Here is a 24824-nt window from a genome sequence, read left to right as displayed (position 1 = left end):
TTAAAATACAAGGCCATGAAATACCCAGAGTAGCAGAATATAAATATCTGGGGGTATGGGTAAACGAAGTATTGGCATACATTGGAAAGCATGAGCAATCACTTAAGGCCAAAGGGCGAAGGAATGCTGGGATACTGAAGCATAGGGCATTGTGGGGATACGACAGGTATGAGGTTTTGAGGGGTATTTGGAAAGGAATTATGGTGCCCGAACTTACTTTCGGAAATGCGGTTTTGTGCCTAAAATCAGAGGTACGGTCGACATTAGAAGTAAATCAGAGAGCCGTTGGATGATTAGCACTAGGTGCCCACGGCAAAACCACAAATGATGCGGTACAGGGAGATATGAGCTGGGCATCTTTCGAAGTACGGGAAGCTCAGAGTAAAATATTATATGAGGAACACCTGAGGAAATTGGACAGTAACAGCTAGATGGGCAGCTAAAATATTTAAATACCTGTACTTAAAAAGCGTTGACCCACAATGGAGGAAAAGAACTAAGAAACTAACTAGTAAGTGACAAGGACGGAGAAATAAAGAGCATTAAGCAACAGGTGAAAAACACAGAAGGTAAAAATTGGATAAATTCAATGGAAAAGAAACAGAGTGTGGAATTATACCGAAAGTGGAAAATGCAGATCAGGAAGGAAGATTTCTTTGATAAAACTCAAGAGGCAGTGCCCTACTTTTTGAAGCTAGATCAGGGTGCCTTAGAACACGCAGCTACAAAAATAAATTTAACAATGGAGATGACGCATGTGCTGTATGTGGAAACTCCAGTGAAACAATTGGCCATATTATACTCGAATGTAATGGTATCCATCCGGAAGTTGATGCAGGCGCAGTCACTGTTCCTGAAGCTCTGGGGTTTAGAGATAACAGTGGCCGGGTGAATAAACCGGCGGTGAAAACTAGCAAAAAACGACTGGAAGATTGGTGGTTTAAAAGCAGCTGAAGTGACATAATGTAGGAACAAAAATTTAATAAATAGAATGATGGTTCAGTTAACCATTCTAAATCAATAATTAAGATATAGGCAGAAAAATGAGAATGATAGCTACTGCTACCACCCAGTTTCAAAGGGGACGCTCCTATATTCCTTCCATCCATCCATCCATCCATCCGTAAACCGTAAACACCGCCGCTGTGGCCCCTCCTCCTGCATACCGTTCGCGAACGACACGGCGGATCAGCACCGATGTCCGAAATAAAGAGTGCTAAAATTTGTTGGCGTCTGGAATACTGAGCCGAATATCAAGTATGAAGCCCTCGTGAGGATCGCTGACCAGCATCAAATTGCTGGTAAGAGCGATAGCCGTGATACAAGCTAGTTTCTGCTCAAGCCAGCTGCTGCTGGTGCATTTCAGCTGATCCGATCTGCTCGTACTAGCTCTGCTATTAATGCGTCGGCAGAGTTAATCCTATAATTATTTTACTATGGCAGGATAGGATTCACTATAAGGCAGTTTCATAAGCAGACGATTTACGACAGCGTTGATAATGTTTCAAAGCGTCGACCGCCGCGGCTTCGAAGCGAAACAATTTAGGCCTAGTAACCACTAGGGACGGGCACGCACGGCGCCGTCGTTCGCCGCGCTCGCGCGCCCCACCCCCGAGGGAACGTACCTCAGCCTGCTCGCGGCATCCCGTGCTGCAAGCGTAGCAAACTCGTGTACTTTCATAGCTAAGGCCCCAAGCATCCTTGGCCGACCATTTACGTGTGGCCGACGTTCGGAAAATGGTCGGCAGCCTACTTAGTCGGCTGTAAACCACGGCAAGCGGTCGGCCCGGAGGTAGCCGCCAGCCATTTCGGCAAGTAGTTCGCAGCGGGCTTTGGCCCGACCTTTTGGGCGGACTAAATGCCGGGCACGGCACCAGGTTAATGGCAAGAGTGCGGCAATGCGTCGGCCCGACTGTTGAGGCGGTACATTGAAAAAAAGTTATGAAGAGCACGACTGCTACTTTTTTTAAAATTTGCCTGTTACTTGGCTTTGGTTTTTCGCGATGTAATTTGCGCTTAGTATGGAACAAAATGATACATGCTATTTAGTGTAAATGTTTTGTTACATTAATTAATGCTATTGTTTGTTTAACTTGTCGCTCACATTTTTAATGAACCTTATAGCTGTTAGTAAAATTATTTACCGAGTTCTGATAAACAGCAAGCCACAAGGTGACCGCGATTTCATGTGTAGATCATGTCATTATACTGTTTGCTTATTACGAAGCGCAGCTGTAGGTGATGTAACATCAGTTATATTTTGGCGCACAAGCTCCCGTACACTCCATTTAGCCCGTATCACTCACTGAAATTCGTCCGCTATATGGCAGGGCACTTGAGTAGACGCAACTTCGAATTGTAAGGGAGGAGAAGGCTACTGTGTAAAATAAAAGAAGCGGACAGAAGAGAAAAAGCATACGGGGGCAGAAATTATGCGTAGGGCACTGGCAAGCCTTGGCCGCGGCGAACGCTCAGGCAGGCAAACAAAGAGACAAATTCTAAAAACACTACTTCGCAGCAGGAGAAGAGAAATGCGTACACGGAGGGAGACCCGGACGAAACAAACCGACCTCACGCTCGGACGTTTCGAAGGAAGGGCGGAAAAAAGGGGGGAAATGGTGGGAAGGGCGGGTGTCACCCCCGCAGCTCGAAAGTTGGTGGCGAGCGTTCCTGACTGGGCGAGAGAAGAGATATGTACACGCCGACTTTGAAGAGAGCATGTAGTTTTGTGGTATTTGTATACTATTTTTGAAGGAGCTCTTTTCGAACAAAGTTGTCTTACGATAAAATACATGAAGAAAAAAAAACGAAGGAAAATGATTATTGTCCAGGTTATTAATCGCATACTTTTTTTCTCAAAACAGTCTGGTAAAGCTAAGAGCCGCGAGAAAACGAGCCAGCGTCCTTGTGATTTGGTTTTGTTTCTTTGCGTGTGGCCCATTCATCCTCTTTTACGACCTGCCGGGGTGGGACGGGCGGCTCTTTTCATTTTTTTTTTTTTTCGGAAGTCGGAGGGGCGCATTTTCGCAGCGAGCGGTCCGATTCTACACCGGAAACTACCCCCCTCTCCTCCCCCGCTTCTTGTCAACAGTTCTTGGAAGACTCGGCAGCTTGTGCTCGTGGGTGCGTGCGTGCTTTCAAGTTCATTGCAGAAGTGTAGAGCGCGACCAAGAGACGATCTCGAGCGCGCGAGGACGCTGTACGTGCGAACGAAATGTTGGAAATGTAAGCGCGTTTTCCAAAGTTGCGCGTTATTAGTTGAAATTACAAGACAGTCAACTTTGTTATCTTCAATAACTAGGCACTGGACAACCAGACCTCTTTTTCATTCGCATTTATATATTGTCAGGACAAGTGACCGTAGTAGTTTTCAACCGCTGTATCCTTTCAGTAACTCCGCCAAGCCACCCTGAAGTAACGCGCTCCTCCGGCGCGTTTGGACACAAAAAATCGAAGATGCTCCGCTTTTTCTGTTTTTTTTTTCCTTTTTTTCTTTTTGCTCAAATAATGGGAGTGTGGTTTCATAGAAACGAAACAGTTGATTTTTATTTATTTTATTAGTATTTCGCTTTTGTTTTACAGATTGTTTTGAATTATGGCTTCTATATTTTCTTGCTTGTTACTGTCCACTCCTGGTCCGCGAGAGACATATTTTCTCAACGCATCCTGCGTATCAATATGAGTTTGAGACCCCTATGTTATACAGAGTGATTGAAAATTAAGAATATTTATTGAGAGCTACACGAGGTACGCGCAATAAAAGAAGATAATTGAAAAGAATTCTTTCCTGAAGCAGCTGCCGCAATTTAGGGTTTTTGTTGTGGCTTGCAGACTAATAATATGGAGAACTTTTAGTTTTAAGGCGTGAACATGTATCGGAAGTGATTAAAGCGAATTATCTATCGTACGTACTAAGCCGAGAGATCGCTTTTAGAATAGCCCTGCATATGGAAGGAATGCTGCATAGGTCCAGAAACTTAAGACTTCTGCTTGAAAAGTACCGGGATAAGAGAGTAGAAACGATCATGACGTCATAGGCGTGAACGTCAACCATTTACATAGCAGGGAACCAAAGAAATCTTATTGATAAACATGGAAATAGCAAAGCACACTGGAACAATAAATAATGTTTCAGTAAAACAGCAAACAGTACCGAACATATAAGGTAGCGGCAAGAAATATATAATGCAGTGAGTTTCTGGTCACACGTTGTATATCAATAATGCGCAGCTGCAACAGGAATCCCTGGGGAGCTCTGACCACCTAACAAATTTCCAGACAGTCGATTGCTCGATCCTTTGTGCTCACACATATACGCGTGAGCCGCAGGCTTGCGTCTTTCAAGACAAGAACCGAGTTCGAATCACTTCGATGCACAAGTGACCTTCCTGAGGTGGATGTGCCGCGTCAACAACCTCCGGATAAAGCTTTGCTCTCAAAGAACTAACAGCTGGCTATATCTAGGTGAGACGCACTAGCATGGGGAACAGTAGACAACGGGGTCACCGAAAGAATACGATCGACCGCGTTCCTATTCTGCCAAATGATCAATCCCACGGACTTCACTACACGTTGTTCGAACGCTTCGCGCGGCCTTCCACTGTGCGACGAAAAAGCTCACGGCGCTAGGCAACGGAATGTCCAAGCTGCGACGCAGTCCTTAAGGACACGTGTGTGAGACTCGACCTGACCAAAGTTGATACAGTGCGGATCAATATGCCAGCTGTAAAGCCTGTCTTAATTTGGTGGGGATCGAATACGCCACACTCAGTGCGCCACCGAAAGTCTCTTACAGCATGCTGGAGATTGGGTGCAACAGGCGTCTCCCACTTCGCATACCTTTGGCACATACGTCTAGGGGCGCAGAATAGCAGAGCGCTTCGCAGAGATTAGATACTGCTATGGCTATCCATGCTCCGTCTACAAACAACTCCTCTAACTATGCGAACACGTGCGCCTGTTTCCCCTGACCATGCACTACAATCATCTGCCTTCTACTTCCAAGCCAGTATAAAAGTTAAGGCCGCCCAACGTAACCTATGTGATCCACTAACTCGGATACCCAATAGCGCACAACAAAGGGCATAATGAAGACAAGGCGGAACCCAAATAGGCGCCACCACCTAGCTATAGTGAAAATATAATAAAAGTAGATTGACTTTGCAAGAGGAATACACAAGAAAACACGTGCTAAGCCATGCAGAGTCGTATCATTGGGAGGCTGTTTCAATAAACAATCAAGGAACACAGATGTGGGAAAGTTGGCACCTGTGTCCACTAGGCTTTATCGGAAGTTTCGCGCATACGTTAATTAGCTATAACTTTAGGATGAACAAAATGTCCGAGATTATTGAGTTAATAGTCTATCCCGACATCGGCACGAAGCCGTGTGTGACGCATGCACGTACGCACGCACGCACTTACGCACGTCTGCAGTCGCACAGAGTAAATTGTTCCACGACCTCACACAGTGGTACGATGGAATAGTTAATAATAATTGAAAGAAGGAAATAAAAATTAGGGGGACGCTCAAGCTTCCCCTTAACATTCGACGGGATACAACGCCTTCTCATTCTTCTCTCTATCTCTCTATTTCGGTGGACAACCGCAGTTAATTGTAAATGGCTATAGGAAAGTAAAGGCGCAGCATCTGTCACAGATCCCGGTGGGAACCTGGACCGCATCTCCATACTTACTACCACATTCTGAATATTTCAGACAAAACTCGACGATACTCAAGCGAAAACCGGGTTAGCGAGGTGGCTTTTGGACCAAATGAGCTGTAACGCTTCGCATATATACATATATGCTGCACTCTCGATAGACGAAACTCGGGTATATTGCCGACATGAGGGTAAATGGAACAACTTGGGACAAATATTTGCCCGCCTCAGTTAAAACACGGGGATTAGGAAAGCTTTATTCCTGATATATAAATATGCCGAGACCGACTGTCTTTATCCAGAACACAAATGTGGTCCTGATAGTTTTCAAATAAAAATGACAGGCACGCAAAGAGCCGATCGCCCGGACGATTCGCCTGTCGAACGTATACTTCCTGCGAACACAAGCATTGTGCAAGAAGTAACCTTTGGTTCTTTTGAGAAAATTCAAAGGAATTGCGTTTTGAGAATCCCGCACAACATGACGAGGATCGATCGGCTCCTGCACCAGTGGCGGTCTACATTGTGTTAAATTCTTCAACGTCAGCCTCACACGCAGAAATATGGTATGAAATGCCAGAATATATATAAAGTTCCTCGAATCCCCTTTTCCCCAGCCGCGTATTCACTGCTGCTATAATATATCATTAAATAACATCGTGCATATCAAAGTAAAGTCTCCTGCAATACAGCAGGTTTCCCCTCTACGTTTCATGAGGCAGTCGGCTTAGCAGGAGAAAAGTGGAAAATTCGTATCATTGAAACAGCTATTTTTATGCAACATTGAGTTATATCGCGTGCATGATATATATTGACACTATATCATTTGAGCCTGCTGATAGAATTATACATCGCGCAACAGAAGGTGAAATTAACTGTTATTTATACATATATTGAAATAAAGCTTTAACCGCACGCTAATTGGGCCGCGGCGGGTATGGTACATTTTGTAGTTGATCGCGAGTTGTCATGAACTTATGCTTGAATTTGTGAACTGGTAGGCGCTGATTGTCTGTTTGAAGCATACTTAGTATTAAGTGCCTAAGATTTGCGCGGTAACTGCTATGAACCTACGAATGTAATTGTCCTTTTTTTTTTTTTATGGTTAAATAGTAACCTCTGAATTTAAACAACCTCATCATAAAGTTAACCTATAACGTAACCCTAAGCAAACCCACGGTAAACCGAAGAGATCACGTGCCTTTAAGGTTTATATGTTAACCGTCAATTACTTTTGCCAGTGCCCTCGAAACCTATCAATCCTAAACGCCCTTAAATTCGTTTCGCAGCCTCCGTGAGTTTACATTTCTTACGGGGTCAAGAAAAAGAGGCGGTGAGCTTTTATGAGCTTTCATCCGGATCCGGTGCACTTTGCCCTGCGACCTTCTACTGATTTTCATGCATCCCTAGAACAAATGGACAAAATATATTTTTGTCAGAAACTTGCAGCAGTTACTATGTGGTTCAATCGGTATTTACCAGCTTGAGCTCGAAGTCACGGGCTTTAGTCGAGCTGCAGAAGCCGCATTATGATGGAAACCAAACGCGAAAACGGAAATGTGGTTTGCGATTAATATGACAGCCCGAGGGGCTCTAAATAACCCACGTACTGCTTTGGGAAGTATAAACCCGCATGGAGTATGTAATCTCTGCAAAAGCACTCATAATATACAGTGTTCTGCAACTTAACTGTCTTGGAAAATTTTCCAAGACGGTTCCGATAAAGTTGCAGAACACTATATACGTAGCTAGGTCTTGCTATTTTGGCTAAATGAAGCTGCAGGTGTTCTACTGCCCCACACTTGGTTTATGTGGAAGATATGCGGTTAAAAGAACATTACATACATTCACTCCAAGCCATATTTTTTTCATGCAAAGAACTACAGCCGCTGGTATCAAGACGAGGGCTCTACAGAAGCCGTAGAAAAAAGAAAAGAAAAGAAAAGAAACTACCTCGACGCTTCTTGAACGACGAGGGAGGGGGGGGGGGGAGGGGGCGTGAAGAAGAAAGAAAACTGCTCACTGCGCGGGACCCGCTGCCCCCCATCGGTCCTTCTCTTCTCCCTGCGGCAAAGCGGAAAGAACCACGGGGAGGCGAAAGGCATCGAGGCACCCCACCGCGGGGGGCGACAGGAATGCCGAAGCTGAGAGAAATAGCGGCGAAAAAAAAAAAAGAATTGCATGCACCGCACACAGGGAGATTCTCGCTGCTTTTGCAACTTCTCCCCCCCCCCCTCCTCCCTTCTTGAGGTCACGTGGCCAAATGGCGGGAAAACACATCCCGCGCGAGCTAAGATGCGCGGCGCCACTCAGTCGACGGCCAGCCTCCGTGTGGGCGCGATGCCTACTGCCTAATTTTATCGTCCGCTTTTATTTCGCGCAAATTCAATCTGTCTCAACCTCCTGCAGCAGTCAGCGTTTGAAAAGAACAGCCCATATATGCAGCTGATGATTGCAGCCGCTCTGTACAGATTCTTCGTGCCGAAGTTCACCAAAACATGCGTAAGTACATGATCTTTCGGTCTTGATCAGAGGAGCTTTTTGCTAGATTCGATATTATTCTGAACATAATAATGTATTGTTTTGGAGCATATGTTCGTCTTGTTATATACTCCTTGCATCTTTCTTCATATATATATATAATTGGTGTGGGCGCTGATCGCGCAGGAAGACTTGCTGAGCCGTTTGGAAACAAGGCTGCGGCTGGCTGCGGTGGCAGGATTGGCTCATTGTGCTGCAGTCTGGGTCCTTGGGCATCTCCTGCTCCAAAATGCTCGCCTTATAATATGGAGGGACACTCACTATACCGATCAGGTAAGTCCAATTAGCACATATTTTGTTCGATACGACAATATACTGCAACTGTTTCTGGAGCGCGTATATATATGCGCATCTTGTTACTACGTACATTTTTTTTTTTTTTATATAATCGATGTTTGCGCATTTCGCTCCGATTGCGCAGGAGGACGTGCTGAGCCGACTTGGAAACGATGCTGCGGCGGTGGAATTAGCTCTTGTCGCTGCAGTGCGAGGTCCGATCTCCTCTGCCCCAAAACGCCCGTCTTTCGCTTCTTCATATCGAAGTGCATGCACTGACATGTATACCGATCAGGTAAGTCAAATTAGCGCTGATTTTCTTCTATACGATAATGTACTGCAACTAATTATGTATTGTTTTGAGACTTATGCGCATCTTGTTACTGTAAATGTATATTTTGTAATTGGTGTGCGCGCCTTGCGCTGATCGTGCAGGGAGGCGATATCAGCTGATCTGGAAACTGGCTTCGACAGTGGAAGCTCGTTTCGCCGAAGCCCGAAGTCCTTGGTCTCCTCTACACTAAAACGCTGGCCTTTCACTTCTTTATGGCGGTGCACTTGCCGGACAGGTATTAGTGCTGATTTTGTTCAGAAAATTCGATTATCCGACTCACATCGATGGGACGCATGCAACCAACACCTGTACAAGCATCATCGCTGCTGCCAAGCAAGCTCGTGCCAGGACTGAGTACAAGATTTATGCCGTGTTTATTATTATTATTATTATTATTTTTTTTTTGCTGCTGTAATGATGTCTATACGTGAAAATTGATGATTGAGTGATGCGGTATGCTGGCAAGGTAAGTGAGCCAATGCGTTCATTTTGTGGATTTTGGAATTATATATGTGATGCACACAGATCTGAGCCGTTTCACATGGATTTTGCTCTGTGCGCTTGCTTTCTGGGCAAGCAGTTGTATTTTCATCGTGTGGATTGTTTCCTGGTGCTTACATGCTCATGAGGTGTTCAGCTAACTTGTTTCAAGCTTTAAAAATTTACAACGGGTTCTATAAGCTTCTAAGAGTTGGGCTGCCTAAATAGCCGTCTTGGCTGATGAGACAATTTTTAAAATAATGCTCGGTTGTTAAATAACGAAAATAAATCAGATGACTTATCGTTAAATATCCGGTCGCTTTTGCTGTAAAAGTTCCATCTAGTTTGAGAAAATTAAGCTGTATTCTACGGAATAAACTTATTGTAGGTTTCATGTAAATATCGCGAAAACTGTTTGTTCTGCCGCGTCGGAATCCCTCATACGCGCTCTATGACAAGCGCGGACACTTGGTTTTGCTAGAATTAATAAATTGCAGCATTAGCATGCAAGAACGCGCTTCGGGAGGATAAGGTCTGAGTGCGCTACGGACTCCAGCAAAACGAAGTGATCGCGCCTTTCTCGCGGATTCACGGATCCTGATTACCTATTGCGGCTTCGCGCTAATGCGTTTTCAGTAGGGTCGCATGAAGTCAAGCGCATAAAATATATTGATGTGATAGTGCAGTTGGTGGCAGTGAGCAGACATTATTTTTTCTACCTTTCCACCCTCTATTTGCCTGCAATGTAAAAGTCTAGGCGAAAAGAAAATATTTAATTAAAACACTTGTCTTCGTACACCTGACCAAGATGGAACCTGCCGCAGATCCGACCAGTCGCAGACATCAAGTGATCGACAGGCTGCCAAAAGTCCTTAAGGAGACCAAGCCTCAAGCCCATCTTCCATATGTGGCACACGCGCAGTCATATATCCACGCTTATTAAAAAGCAAAATCGCGAGCTTTTTCTGAACGCTGTTGACAAATAAATTTTTCACCAAATACTGCAGCTTTTGTTTCTTCATGGCATCAGAAAAGCTACTGCTTTTCTTGATGCATTTGTATGTGCTACCCCGTTATATATGCATGGGCCACGATATATTAAATGCATGGCATGATACCTGCACGAGGGGCGATGCCGGCCACTAACCGGCGTCGGGAAGCAACCGGCCGACGTACGGTCTTTCGTCAGCAAAATGCTAGGGCAGACGAGCGGCCGACCATTCAGTAACGCTGGCAGACGGCAGGCCCACGTGCGGCAGGTGGTCGGTCACGTCGGGCCAAAAGGTAGGGCCGTAGTCGATTGCCGAAAATCGGCCGACGTTAGGTCAGTGTCAATCCCCGACGCCGGCCCTCATTCGGGTGCCGAAGGTCGGCCGGCCACTTTTTGGTCGGCGAGAAAGGTCGGCCCTGCCTTTTGCCACACACTTTTTTTTGCTTGGGGCCGCGCATTTTTTGACGTTCTGCTCAGCAATTAACAAGCCATTCAAACGATATTGCATGCTTCAGTACGCAGTCGCTGCGGTCGGCCGTAACCGAAGACGTCGGGCGGCACCATATTCTATACATCGATCTTTAAACGTGATACAGTGGGCAAATGAATAACTTTGTGAAGCAGACCCGCTCGTACGTTTCGCGCACTCGGGCGCCGACGAGTAGCTTCCGTCAACAGACGCCGTGACGCCGTCATTTAACCTAGGTTAACGACGCAAACCGAGGTCGCCAAGCTCGGTTTGCGATAACCGCGGTTAGTGGTGTAACCATGGTTTGGTCCGCCGTGTAACATAGGGTAACCACGGGTTCGCGGTTACACTAACCGTCGCTGCGCGAACTGGCGAACTCCTCAGGCCTGTGCGAGCGAGGACGGGTTGACGCGAGTATGCCAGCGAGCGAGCGCGCGGCAACCGGAATTTCGTCGAAGTGACGTATGTCTGGGCGGAGCTTTGAACTTGCTTGTATTCTTTATTTTAACGCGGTAGCGTTAAGGAGCTCGTGTCGCAGAAAAGCCGGTGCCGTCGGCGTCGGCGGCGTTGGCCGTGAGCGATAAATCCCGGCATGCACTTAATAAACAAAAAGCAACTTCCAAGATGGGCTGAGTGGGAATCGAACCAGGGTCTCCGGAGTGTGAGACGGAGACGCTACCACTCAACCACGAGTTAGAAGCTTAAAAGCGATACAAAATCGCTTCTAGTGAATGCGGTGTTGCCTTAGAAACGTGCCGTAGAACGTTATACTGCGGTGTATATCGGTAATTATCAGCATGTTACTTACAGAAGTCGCAGTTACACGAGTAGCGAAGTACGTTTCCGCTACATTCCTTCTGCGCACATGCAGAGCCATCTTGCGGCAAACACAGAAGAACCCCTCCTCGCAATGTGCGGTGCTGCCCCGACACGTGGCGCGCCACTCGCCCCTGACGTTTCGCCGTGCACCCTCACGGGTTGTAGAACCAAGCGTCTTTCCTTTCTTTAGATCACTATCTTCGCTCACCCGCTTCTCCCCTTCGGGCCGCGCGGGTACCGGTGCGAGGATGCCCCAATACCCTTGCGTTTAATAAGTTTTCTCGCTCTCTCCCCTTCCAATATCCAGCGTGCGTCACTCGAACAGTGGTGTTTAGGCAACGCGGCTCCTCTTTCCGCTCACAGCGCGATTGCTAGGTGCAGCGTCTGATGCCGGCCGCCTCTGACGTGATCGCTGCGCCGTAGCGCTTCTGCTGGGAAAGCGTCCCCTGCGATATGTGACTGACCGACATACTCAGTGCGTGTGAACGTTAAAGGAACACGGGAGCAAGAAACGTTGTAGTGTGCACAACACAGTGTGATAATGTAGATTGTGAGAAGCACTTGTTTGAACAAATAATTAGAAAAAAGTTCTACAGTGCACTTAGAAGTGTTGAGTATGAAAACTATGTCTTTGTGTGACTCAAGAGCATACCGAGCGAATGAGTGGGCGGTGCGAACAAGGTGCAATAACGCTATCGCGTTCCACTCTTGGAGGCGAAGCTTAAGCGTCCTCCAATTTTTTTTCATGGCTCTCTTCGGAGTACGAGTTGAGAGGGAAAATTGGAAGGGTCATTTTTAATCGCCGATATCTCTGGTGTTGCAGAAGCTAGATCGAAAATTTTTGCGGGAGAATGATGGGTGGTTCAATAACTATCAGTGCTATGGCGTGTTTACCCTTCTTGGTGACCCCATTCAGGGGACCTTTAAGTAATGCCCCTTGCAGACCTTTTGTGAACAAAAAATAAGTAAATATGTTGTGACATTATATGCCCTGCATCGCTGGACGTTAAAGAAGACAACGATCAGAAACAGTGACACAGAAGACGACAAAGTGGTAGCAACCTTTAGTGCTAGAAACAGGTTAACACTGTTGTGATTCTGTGCTGCGTCAACCTGGACTAACCTTCGTGCACTAACCCTGCCACGCATCATCTTGGTGGAGGTGACGAAAGATCCCCGTGTGCACACATAAATCCATTTAAGAAGCCGAAAGCTGGATTTGCGCAGTGTCCGCCACCTACCTGGGATCACAACGTCAACAACGGCCACTATGACCTCTGAGGCAGCCCCTACCACCGCAACAACATCGGCGCAACCACTCGTCCTCACAAAAATCCGCCACCCTCCCATCTTCAATGGCGAAGACAAGACAGATGTGGACGACTGGCTGGATGAATACGAGCGATGCAGCCGGAACAATTATTGGGACGCGACCATCATATGCTGGCCAATCTGATATTCTATTTGGCGGGAACCGCTCGCACATGGTTTCAAAATCACGAGCATGAGCTGGTGACCTGGGAAATTTGCAAGCAAAAGCTTCACGACTTGTTCGGGAAGCCCATTGGACGGGCTCTCGCAGCCAAAACCAAAGTTTCGTCTCGCGCCCAATCCACCACGGAGTTCTACCTTGCCTACAAGGCGAACAGCTCCATGCAGGAAAGTGAAAAGGTAGGGCACATCCTCAAGGGCATTGCAGATGACGCGTTCAACATCCTCTTCTGCATGGATTGCTCTACCGTCGAGTCGGTGCTTCAAGTTTGCCGAAGATTCAAGCAGGCTAAACAATGATGCCTGGTACATCGCTTTGAGCGCCTTCCGAACACGGCAGCCACATCATCCTGTGATCTGGCTCCTCTGCAACAGCATTCTCAGTCCGCAACAATGACTTGGATCTTCAGGCGAGAACTCGAGGCATTAGCTCCTGCACCGTTCCCATCCCCAGTGCCTGACACCGTGGTCATGATACAGGCTGTTGTCCGACAGGAACTTGCCAGCGTCGGTCATTCCTCCAACCCCGTACCGCCCTCGTCACCATCGCATATCTTGTTCCTGTAGTGGCTGCTGCAACCACTAGCCAGCTCCCCCACGTCGCTACGTAAATTGCAATCCTGCAGAGTGGCGCGCCTCAGATGACAGGCCAATTTGTTTTATTTGCTGTCGAGCCGGCCACACTTCCCGTTATTGCCGCAGTCGCACCTTCCCCACACCCTGTTCCTATTACAACACTGACCATAGGTACTACCTTCCGTACTACGAACCTCGACGCTTCCCTGCTTAACCTGAACAGCTCCGCCCCAGATGAACCTCATACCTAAAGCCGTCTCAAGTGTCCGTCACTCCAGCCGATCTCCATCTCCACGGTCTCGTTCACCGCTGCCTCGTCGCAACTCCTCCCCATCATACGCCGGCGCCCACTCGGGAAACTAGCGAGTGCAGCGCCCGGGAGTGACGCTGCATTACCGACTCGGACTGTCAACTCGGAACTGACCCTCACACCCAGACGTAACCTCATTGACATTTTTGTGGACAGTCTCAGTTTCTGCCCTTATTGACACTGGCGCCCACATTTCCGTCCTCAGTTCCTTGCTCCGTCAACGCCTCAACAAAGTTCTCACACCCGCTTCCTCATCTACCGTTCGTGTTGCTGATGGCAATACAGCTACTGTGATTGGTATGTGTACTGCAAGAATTACCATTGCCAACTGCCATATCCCTGTCCTATTTACAGTCCTCACCAGTTGCCCTCACGACGTTATATTAGGACTCGACTTTTTAACTGCACATTCCGCGCTCATTGACTGTTCTTCTGGACTGCTTCATCTGGACCTGCCACTCTGTCCTGACAAACAGGCCTCTGATACTTCAACGCTCCGTCTCCGCTCCTCTACATTTACTCGTCTGCCACCAGAAGCTGCAGTGTATGTGCTCATGTCGCCTTTCCCCTCCGTTCCTGATGGTGACTACGTTGTTTGCCCCATAACCGACGTGACACTGCAGCATAGAACCGCTCTCCCTCATAACATCGTGCACATAGAAAATAACGCTTATATCCCAGTCTTGAACTTCGGCCTTTTTGTGCACGTTCTTCCTGAGGGCATTACTCTCGCCGAACTGACCCCACTGTCTGACGTCACAGTGGCCGCTCTTTTGCCTGACCCTACTGCTAAAGTGTCGACACGACCTGCACCATCCCCATCTCCGGAGGCTCGCATATCAGGAATGGTTGCACCTAATTTGCGCCCTGACCGTGCTACAGCATTTACGAGTCTTCTGAATTCGTACAGCGATATTTTCAATTTTGGTGACCGCCCCTTAGGACAAACGTCCCTCGTTACACATCGTATCGACACCGGAGACGCCCGTCCAATTCACAGAAGACCTTATCGAGTCGCCATTTCTGAACGACGCGTCATACAAGATGAAGTGGACAAGATGTTAGCAAAAAACATTATAGAGCCTTCGAGCAGTCCCTGGGCATCGCCTGTCGTGCTTGCTAAAAAGAAGGACAATACCTGAAGATTCTGCGTTGATTACCGACACCTCAACAAAATTACAAAGAAAGACGTTTACCTGCTCCCCAGGATAGATGATGCCCTCGACTGCTTGCACGGTGCCAGCTATTTCTCTTCCATTGATCTTTGTTCCGGTTAATGGCAGATCGCAGTCGACGAACGGGACCGGGAGAAGACTGCCTTCGTCACTCCCGATGGCCTGTATCAATTCAAGGTGATGCCTTTCGGCTTGTGTAATGCGCCCGCAACATTCGAGCGCATGATGGACTCTCTCCTGCGCGGCTTGAAATGGACGACGTGCTTGTGCTATCTCGATGACGTCATTGTATTTTTCTTCTACATTCGAGAGCCATCTCCATCACCTTGATGCCATTCTTGGCGTCTTCCGAAGAGCTGGCCTTCAGCTGAACTCGAAGAAATGTAGCTTTGGCCGACGTGAACTCAAGGTGCTCGGTCACGTGGTCGACGCCCGTTCAACCCGATCCAGACAAAATACGTGCTGTAAGTGCATTTCCTACACCCCGTTGTACCAGTGATGTGCGTAGCTTTCTTGGGCTTTGCTCCTATTTTGGGCGGTTTGTACCTAACTTTGCGGAGACGGCTCGTCCACTCACAAATCTTTTGAAAAACGACGCTCCATTTTGCTGAGACCAAGAACAATCCCAAGCCTTTTCTGCGCTCATTGCAGCCCTCACCAACCCGCCCGTCCTGGCACACTTCAATCCTTCGGGGCACCAACGGAGGTACGCACCGACACCAGTGGTCACGGTTTTGGTGCCATACTCGCCCAGACGCAGATGGGTCGCACTCGCGTCATTGCATATGCCAGTCGCCTCCTTTCTGCGGCTGAAGGGAATTACTTGATCACAGAACGTGAGTGCTTAGCCCTCGTGTGGGCCATTGCAAAGTTTCGCCCTTACTTGTTTGGCCGCCTGTTCTCCGTCATCACCGACCACCATGCCTTATGCTGGCTTTCTACGCTGAAGGACCCTACTGGTCGCCTGGGTCGTTGGGCCCTCCGCCTTCAGGAATACACTTTTTCTGTCGTCCACAAGTCTGGCCGGCTGCACGCTGCCACCGATTGCTTGTCCCGTAACCCGGTAGATCCCCCACCTGTGAGCGAGTGCGACGATGACACATATGTGCTGGCCATCTCTGACCTTTCAAACATTCGCCATGAACAGCGCTTAGATCCCAAGCTTTGCAGCATAATCAATCGCCTCAGCACCAATCACCTTGATGCTACCCTTGCTCTGTTTGTGCTCAACAACGGCACCTTATACCGACGGAATATGCGACCAGATGGCGCCGAGCTTCTGCTCGTAGTCCCCGAACACCTGCGTACCACCGTTCTTCAACAGCTGCACGACGCACCCACAGCGGGTCATCTTGGCGTATTTCGTACGTACGATAATGTCCGCCGCCGCTTTTTTTGGCCAAGCCTCTATTGCTCTGTTTGTCATTAAGTTGCTTCTTGTGACTGGTGTCAGCGACGGAAGAAGCCCTCGGCTATGCCTGCTGGATCCCTGCAGCCGATCGACATCCCAGTAGACCCGTTTTCCCGAGTTGGCCTTGACCTCCTCGGGCCTTTCCCACTTTCTGTGTCGGGGAATAAATGGATTGCAGTGGCCACGGATTATACTATGCACTACGCTGTCACCCGAGCGATACCCACCAGCTGTGCAACTGATGTGGCTGCGTTTCTTCTCCACGACATCATCCTGCTCCATGGTGCTCCACGCCAGCTGCTCACTGACCGTGGCCGTTGCTTCCTTGCTCGAGTAGTCGACAAAATTCTTCGGTACTGCTCCATTAAGCCCTATTTTACCACCGCTTACCATCCACAAACGAACGGCTTCACCGAACGCCTCACCCGCACGCTCACGGACATGCTGTCTATGTATGTCTCGGATGATCACCGTGACTGGGATATTAATTTGCCGTTTGTAACGTTCACGTACAATTCCTCTCATCACGACACAATGGGCTACTCACCGTTTTATCTTCTATACGGCCGCGACCCTCCCCTTCCTTTTGACAGCGCATTGCCTCCCACCGCTAACGCCAGTTGCTACGTTCGTGACGCCATCTCCCGAGCTGATGCAGCCCGTGTTATTGCTCGCCGACGACTGGCCTCCTCCCAAAATTCTCAAAAACGGCGCCATGATTCTCGCCACCGGGATGTCCACTACTCTCCGGGCTCTCTCGTCTTGCTCTGGACTCCCGCTCGTAAAGTTGGGCTGTGTGAGAAGCTCTTGCCACGCTACGCAGGACCCTACCATGTTTTACGGCCAGGCATCCCTGTGACATACGAGGTCGCCCCTGTACATCTGCCGTGACAGTCTTCTATGCCAAGCAACGAGATTGTTCATGTCGCCAGAATGAAGCCGTACTACCCCTGCAGTAGTTCGTCCTAGTGCGCACCGGGACTGTGCTTTTCGTGGGGGGGGTAATGTGACATATATGCCCTGCATCGCTGGACGTTAAAGAAGACAACGATCAGAAACAGTGACACAGAAGACGACAAAGTGGTAGCAACGTTTAGTGCTAGAAGAAGGTTTACGCTGTTGTGATTCTGTGCTTTGTGTGCTGCGTCAACCTGGACTAACCATCGTGCACTAACCTTGCCACGTATCAATATGTACACTTCAAGAGTCATTCTAAAGTCTGAACAAAAGCCACTGTTCTATGGGCCAAAAAGGATATTAGATTTCTAGGGCAATCCTGAGTACAATTTTATAATTTGTATGCTTGTGTGGCTTAATGAAATCAAAAGTGGTAAAGCTCCACAAAAGTTTATTTGGCTTGAAACAGGCACTCAAAGACAGCGCCTGTAGTGAATAACGAAAGCAGCAGCCTAAGTGGCGAGGATGGCAACATTCTCAGGCGTCACGTCCCGCGAAATGAAGTGCACCAGCCTGGCGCCGAGCATGGTTGCAGAGCCCAGGTAGCGCACCCTGGCCTCGTCCAGCAGAAGTTTACAGCGGCGACCCACCTCTTCGCGCCGTCCCACGGAGAGGCCCATGCGAACATACCTGCGACGAGGAAGTATAACAGGCCTGTATAATATAATGTTGCTGAGTGAACTGCTTACATGCTGTGAATGTGTTGCTCATTAAAGATTTTCTACTGGTGTTGTTTCACTGCACCATCATTCTGGCCAATGGCACTATGGTCTATGTTGCTATTACTAACTCCTGACTGTATCTCCCTCATGCAGCGAATCGAACCTGTTTGAAAATGCTCATAAAAAACAGTAAATAGGATGGCTTCCTTATGCTGCTCACATATTCCAAGACTAGACTTCAACATATTGCTCAGTATGTAGTTATGACTGCACTGACGATATCATGCAAAGGCCAATGTCTCCACTAGCAGTCACTAAACAAGTTGCACACGAAGAGCGAAGTTCACAACGTTCACTCTGCGTGCACAGCACACAATCCTTTCAACAGGTGCAATTTACTGCACTTGACTTTTATGATCCATTAAAATCTGATGGAAAAGTATGTGAAACATTCTACAATTTCTACAGATTCAAGGAAAATTGCACACAGCACCCAAGCATTATAGGCCAAAAACTGCTGCAAAGTTCATTCACGCAGGTTCTGCAGAATTTCGCAATGAAAACCGGTTCATAAATTAGCAGAGCAAGAAATTAGTCATTAAAAAGAAGATGAAGCAATTTTTTTAAAAATTGAGTTCTCTGGTAAGTAAATGCAAATGGCAGCTATTTACAAGAGAACGAACACCAGTACCTCAGGACCCTGAGCAAATGCCGCTATCGCCCATGATTGCCCAGGGCTGTCATGACGTCAGTCACAAAATCTCCAGCTAGCGCCGACAATGTTGCTGCATACGCGATGGTTCAGGTGACTTGACACCTCGTCTTAATAAATATTGATTATTCAAACTGTCAAAAAGCTTGGACTCTCACCATACATTTTCGAGCTAATAGTAGCACTGGGGAACGGCACAATAAACAATGCCATGGACAGTGTCGACAGCGAAAGCGAAGTTGCCAAATCTGCCCGAGTCGGCAATCTGCACTTGGGTGCGAAAAGTGCATGAACTGGCAGCGAAACGGCACTAAGTATGTTTTAATAGGAACACATAATAGGCCTTGTTTACAGTACAGTCCAGGCGCAGCGGTGGCCGTGAAGAGGCACAGCTACGGTCTCCGTTACCCCTATGCCACGGGCAAAAGCTGCCAACTCTGGTCGCCCCTTTCATATGGGAGTGTGATATCAGAATCAACCTGCCAGAACCGTTTGCATTCTCATTACCCCTACAACACGCAGGCACATCCATACGACTTGGTTGAAGTGTGACTTTATATGTGGGCTGGTAGCTTACGCTCTCGCGTCATACCTTTAAAGGTTAAGCTTAAGTGTCTCCAGTAATGTAGCACCTTGCACTGATAGGGCGTGATAGAGGAATAATGTAGCAGGCAAAAGAAGCTTCTGCTGTTGCATTTGCAATTCAACTAGGGTTAACCAGAGCTAAACTGCAACTAATTTTTTTCACTTATAGCCGGCAGGACGATGACGTCATTGATGAGCTTGGATGTTGCTTCTTTAAACTTGCAGCATCCCAGTTCGCATTCGTCACAACGTGTTTTTTGCATTCAATGCAATTCCAGAGAACTCTACCATTAAAGTGCAACTCCGGAGGTTCTTTGACATCTGAATATTCTGGTAAGACTTTTACAGCAGGTTTTCCACCACGCCCTGATGCATTCTAGCAAACTTGGGTGACATGCGATAATTAATTCGTGCATAACACATTTCAAATTGTGCAGTTTTCATGTCTTCAGTTGAGGTGATTTCTGCGGTCAACAGTGTTTGTGATGTCACAAACATTATATCCATTAATGTCCACTCCCCACGTGATCATGAATTTTGAGACCTGTATTAGGCTATCTCAGACATATTATGAAGTGAGTCACGATTTCCACACTTTATTGCCACTATCCAATGCAAGTGTGAGTGTTTTTCCAATACTGTGGCATCACTGTTTCGTCAACTGGAACGTGGTTCTGGCTATGCAGCCAGTTCGAGGTTTGAGTTCTTGTTTTCCCTTTATAAAAGTAGTTTTACTTGGAATTCAACACAAAAGACTGTGTGGGGGTCAAGGCACATCGAGGAACGTAATGCAATAAAAAACTAAAAATGATGAAAAACCCCCGGAGTTGCCCTTTAAGGGTATGATGCAGTAGCATTTTGCACGCAGGGACCATGTTTTTTCACTTTATTATGCTTTAAATTTCTTTATACACCAGTACTTAGCATCATTAACATAGGCTTTCCATTCCGACACCTATGTACACTATGTTTTCCAATGTTTCATTTTTCAATTATGTTCAATTAATTGATAAATTATACATTTTAAACTTTCTTTATCAGCATTATCAAGCATTCAGTTTTCATTCTGAGCATTTTGAAATCGCAGAATCCCCCTTTTCTATTTTTCAATTATTTCAATTCATAAATTGCTTAATTTTTAGCATCAGAAGGCACTGACGTTTCATTCTAAACAATTTGACATCATTGAAGCCTCTTTTTCCAATTCATCAATTCAGACTAAATTTTTCCAATTAATCATCAAGCACTGGCTTTTTAAGGATTTTGACACCTTTAAACCCACTTTTGTCGTTTTTTAAAGATTTCTTTAATTCATCATTTAACCAATGAATTAATCATTTCTGTTATGGGGTTGTAAGGCGCCGAGCTCCCAGAATGCCTAACGTGGGTCACCAACGTGCTTAGAGAAGGGCGCGGGTAGACGCGCTCAGAAAGTGGACCGCATACATCGCTAGCGATACCTATTGGCCTCTTCGCTGTATGCGGGCAGAGCGTTTATTTTGCTCTTTTCCTTCCTGCTTCTTCACCACACAGACCGGTTCGGGTGCCGTAGAGAAGGTGCTTATGGTAATGGGAAACATATGGCACACTGCTTTGAGGAATTGTCACAATTTCACTAACTCGCTGTCCTCTATCCCAAACATCAATTAATCATCACTAATCAATTAATCATCAATTAATCATCACTAGAGCAGCAATTACCAGGACACCATTTTTTTACGCAGCCCCGAATTATTTCTGACACGTGATGCCGCCAACTTCTACCACTACAACGTCGACAGCGTTTCAGCCGGACGAAGTGTATAAGCTACCATTTAATAGATCAAATGCAGTGCTACCTTAGATAAGGAGATAACATATACAAGAGGGCCGGAGAGCGACCCCGCATGGTGGCTGCAACTCAGTACGGTAAGCCTGAATGAGGGTTTATATGCCAGGTTCTTTATTACCCGGCCTTATTACATAAGCAAATAACACATTTTTCCATGCTTTTCTGACATTTGCACAAGAGATTCACGGGGGGCGTTGCGGGAAGCATGGCCGGAGCGGCTGTAGACACAATGCTGCCTTTGGACATTGTTAGAGCACTCTGGTGCCGTGTGAGCCAGAGGGCATTCCAAACGCTGCATTATAAATAACAATTGCAAATACAGCTTCGTTCAGTGTCATGCACTTCGTTTGCTGTACCTAATTGGCAACGGCTGACACATAATCGAGAACGGTGGCGAGATGTGTAACAACAGTTGACTACGACACGTTACCCACAGTGAAGCCAGTCGTGCGAGTAGTGTTCGGAATTGTACGGAGTAGTGTTCGGAAAATTGACAGGCATGATTAACAAAAACTCTTCTTTCAAATTACTGCATTTCATGCAATTAGAAAACTGTTCCAGCTTCCCTTTAAAGAACATCCCACTCTGGATGGCACAGGACAGTGCATCCTGGCACCCCAGCTAGGCTTATGGTAGGGTGCCTGAATGCATGCACTTGTAGCATCTGTGGGCACACCATTTATGTGTCGTCTGCTACTGCGCGCAGTTCATATGTCGCACTATTTGAAGCATATCTTCACTACAAACCTCTCCATCATTTCAGCAGCAGTGTTTGCAAATAAATTTGCTTGCACACAGAGCAACATGTCAGGCTACACAAGAAGAACGAGCGATTCAGGGGAAACATCTAGCATATAGGGTGTTTTGTGCAGGTATGCGCAGCTTGGATATTTATGCCGCATTTTAATGGCATTTAAAATGACAAAGCACTTCAAAGCACAGGCAATTCCATAGACATTCTGTGAAATGCAAAAAATAATTTGTTACAATCTCTCTCTTCCACGCTGATTGCGCCCTCGGCAGGGTCTACCTCCATGTGCACATATGTATATCACAATGTTTGAAAACATTAACACTGCCTCTGAAATGACATTTCATACTTTCACAGCCATTCCACAATGTACCTTATATTCTCCACTAGAGGACAAAAATCATAGGAATAACTTGAAATCAGGAAACTGTTTCAAAAGCATTTTGTTGACATCTATTTCGATGGCCGCTATCTGGTGCTGGTCCCATTTTACACCCCAATCAGCCCACCAGTGACAGCATGAAGGCTGTGCCCTACTTAACATAGATCGGTGTTGGTCAATTTCTACGTTGGACCTGTTTCATACCACGAAAACTTTTCTAAATCAGTGGTGGGCTAGTTGGCTGCAATAAAAATTGACCTATGAAATAAGAAAGCAAAGGCCGTACTCAATGGCTACATACTTCCCATTTTCATTTTTTATTGTTGAAAAAACTTCACTTAAAATGTCAAAAATAATCACAAACTTCTGGCAATAAAATCAATTTTTCGTTGCTTTCTTATTATTTTCTTGCCGTTTTTAAAACACTATAGGTGGGCTTCCCTTTGGTAGCTGTTTCATTCATGGTATGTTCACAGAGTTTGACCAGTGCCGTAACATGGACCCATTTTGTATCTCATGAGAGAGGTTAGCTGTGATGCACTCACCTGTTGATGGCGGCACTTGGTTCTTCAGGAGCACAGTGATCCCCACCGGAGCTGTTCACCTGAGCTTCTGCAAAAAAGCAGAATCAAAGACACAGGCGGCTTTTGGGAACTCGCTCAGCCCCTACCAGTGCTTCCTGTATTTTTCAGCACGTGAAAACTCGCCCTCAAAGCGCAATCGGACACAAGTGCCTTTCTGCCTCAAGGGCGAAGCCACATAAACAGGCTAAACAAGGTGGAAGCTCTTCCTTTATGCACATTTTTTGAGCTCATTTGATTGATGTGACGTTCGGAGCAGACATTGTTTTCTTCGGTGCTTGTTTTTCGCATTACGAGTGTTTGCCTCACTATTAATGAATAACTGAAGTGTGAAAAAACGCGTTGCTGTGTGGTTGTGTGCAAGTCGGAGGAAAAAAAAAAGAAAACCGCAGGGCTGTCTTTTCAAGAAGTACTAGTCAACACTGACTTGAGAAAAATGTGGCTTGCCATGATCAGAAGCAACTGGACACCTTATGATACTGGAAGCAACAGAGCAAAGGATGAGGACCAAGGTAGAAGACGACACACACAGCCATGACTGACAAATGCTTTTTTCTTTCTTTAGAAGTTTACAATAACGTATACATGACTTCTGAAAATAAAATCAGTTGATCCACCAATGGTATGACTGGTATGAAAATTACCAAACACTGGCTGTGCAGCACTTTCAAAATTTGGCAGATGAGGGTTTAACGTGCTTTTTGGGCAATAGAAGGATGACGTTTTGTTTGATAATTTTTGTTACTCTCGATATCTTGATGTCACGTGGGTCATGCAATTCATATAAAAACTGCTCTCTGCTTTCAAATATAAACCGCTGGTAGTTCGGTGCCAGTCCTGTTTTCTTGTGTTCATCCATGTCCATTTGCGTTGCCTCTTATTATTATGAAGCCATGCGTAACCAAACCGAACGAATATGCCTGCATGGCCTCTGCGTAGCATGCCCGAAAAGGGCCCTTGTAAGGCTCAATAACCCTGTTTCCCATTTGAATTGAGAAGCTTGAGTTGGCACCTCGTGCTAAACCAGCCATTTCACGTAGGCATTAGATGCCGCGTACACAGCACAGTACTAGAGTAAAATACTATTAGTATCCCCACCTCTGCTGATTCGGATAATTCGAACTAGAAGCCTGGTCCCAGCTGATGCCCATAGTGTCGAACACTCATTAATATGGACATGGATGGGCTCGTTAAGGTCATTTCGAACAAGTTGTGATCGAGGCAGCCAGTGATTGCCAAAATAGAAACCCTCGAACCTTTATTGCATGGAACAGCGGTCCCTACATACTTCGTATGTGCTATGGCAGGCACAACTTTGCTTAATCCCATAGTCTTGGTTTACCTTGCCGTAACAAGCCACGAACGTGAACAGGAGCACGCATCACCACTCAGTCGCGCAGTTTCCGATGTTATGCAAAAAAATGCATGTTGTTTTATTTTCACTTTCGGATGGAGTCGGACTATTTTAATCACCTAGGCATACATCCCTCGTATGCATTGCTTCCAGTAGGCTAAAACTGCAAGCTCCACTGTGGTGCCTTACAGCATGGACAGTGGGTTAAAGCATCCTCAAAGTGCGACAGGGCTGTTTAATAAACAGGCACCACTGCCACTGTGTCGCAGTGTGTAAAGGGCGTCTACAATCTTGGAGTGCTCCATTCACACTGCCAACAACATGTTCAAGGCAAAGAATTTGAGGAACGAGAAGATAGATAGATAGATAGATGGATTTACTGAAAGGAAAAGGCAGAGAGGTTGGCTCGAATAATTCAAACCTGGCCTGCTACTCTGCACTGGGGAAGGGGAAGGAGAGAAGAAAGAAGGTCA

General features: G+C 46.7%; 2 protein-coding genes across 2 annotated transcripts in view; one reads left to right on the top strand and one right to left on the bottom strand.

Moving 5' to 3' along the window:
* Positions 1–7928: 7928 nt before the first annotated feature.
* Positions 7929–9043, top strand: LOC146180983 (uncharacterized). The gene is made up of 4 exons (XM_084577838.1): positions 7929–8165; positions 8331–8477; positions 8626–8775; positions 8916–9043. Exons 1-4 carry the CDS (start codon positions 8103–8105, stop codon positions 8931–8933), a joined length of 378 nt encoding a protein of 125 aa, XP_084433964.1. The 5' UTR covers positions 7929–8102; the 3' UTR covers positions 8934–9043.
* An 8824-nt stretch (positions 9044–17867) lies between these two features.
* Positions 17868–24824, bottom strand: part of LOC146180981 (tRNA:m(4)X modification enzyme TRM13 homolog) — a 94246-nt gene continuing 87289 nt past the window's right edge. The window contains exons 13-14 of the mRNA XM_084576210.1: positions 22962–23028; positions 17868–18123 (exon numbers count right to left, since the gene is read on the bottom strand). Of these exons, the coding sequence (XP_084432336.1) occupies positions 17946–18123; positions 22962–23028 (245 nt within the window). The 3' untranslated portion in view covers positions 17868–17945. The remainder of the gene's footprint in view (positions 18124–22961; positions 23029–24824) is intronic.

This window comes from Amblyomma maculatum, chromosome 8, assembly GCF_055883805.1.
Source record: "Amblyomma maculatum isolate TAMU_Amacu chromosome 8, ASM5588380v1, whole genome shotgun sequence".
NCBI classification, from domain to species: domain Eukaryota; kingdom Metazoa; phylum Arthropoda; class Arachnida; order Ixodida; family Ixodidae; genus Amblyomma; species Amblyomma maculatum.
This window is presented reverse-complemented; position numbering and strand designations above follow the sequence as displayed.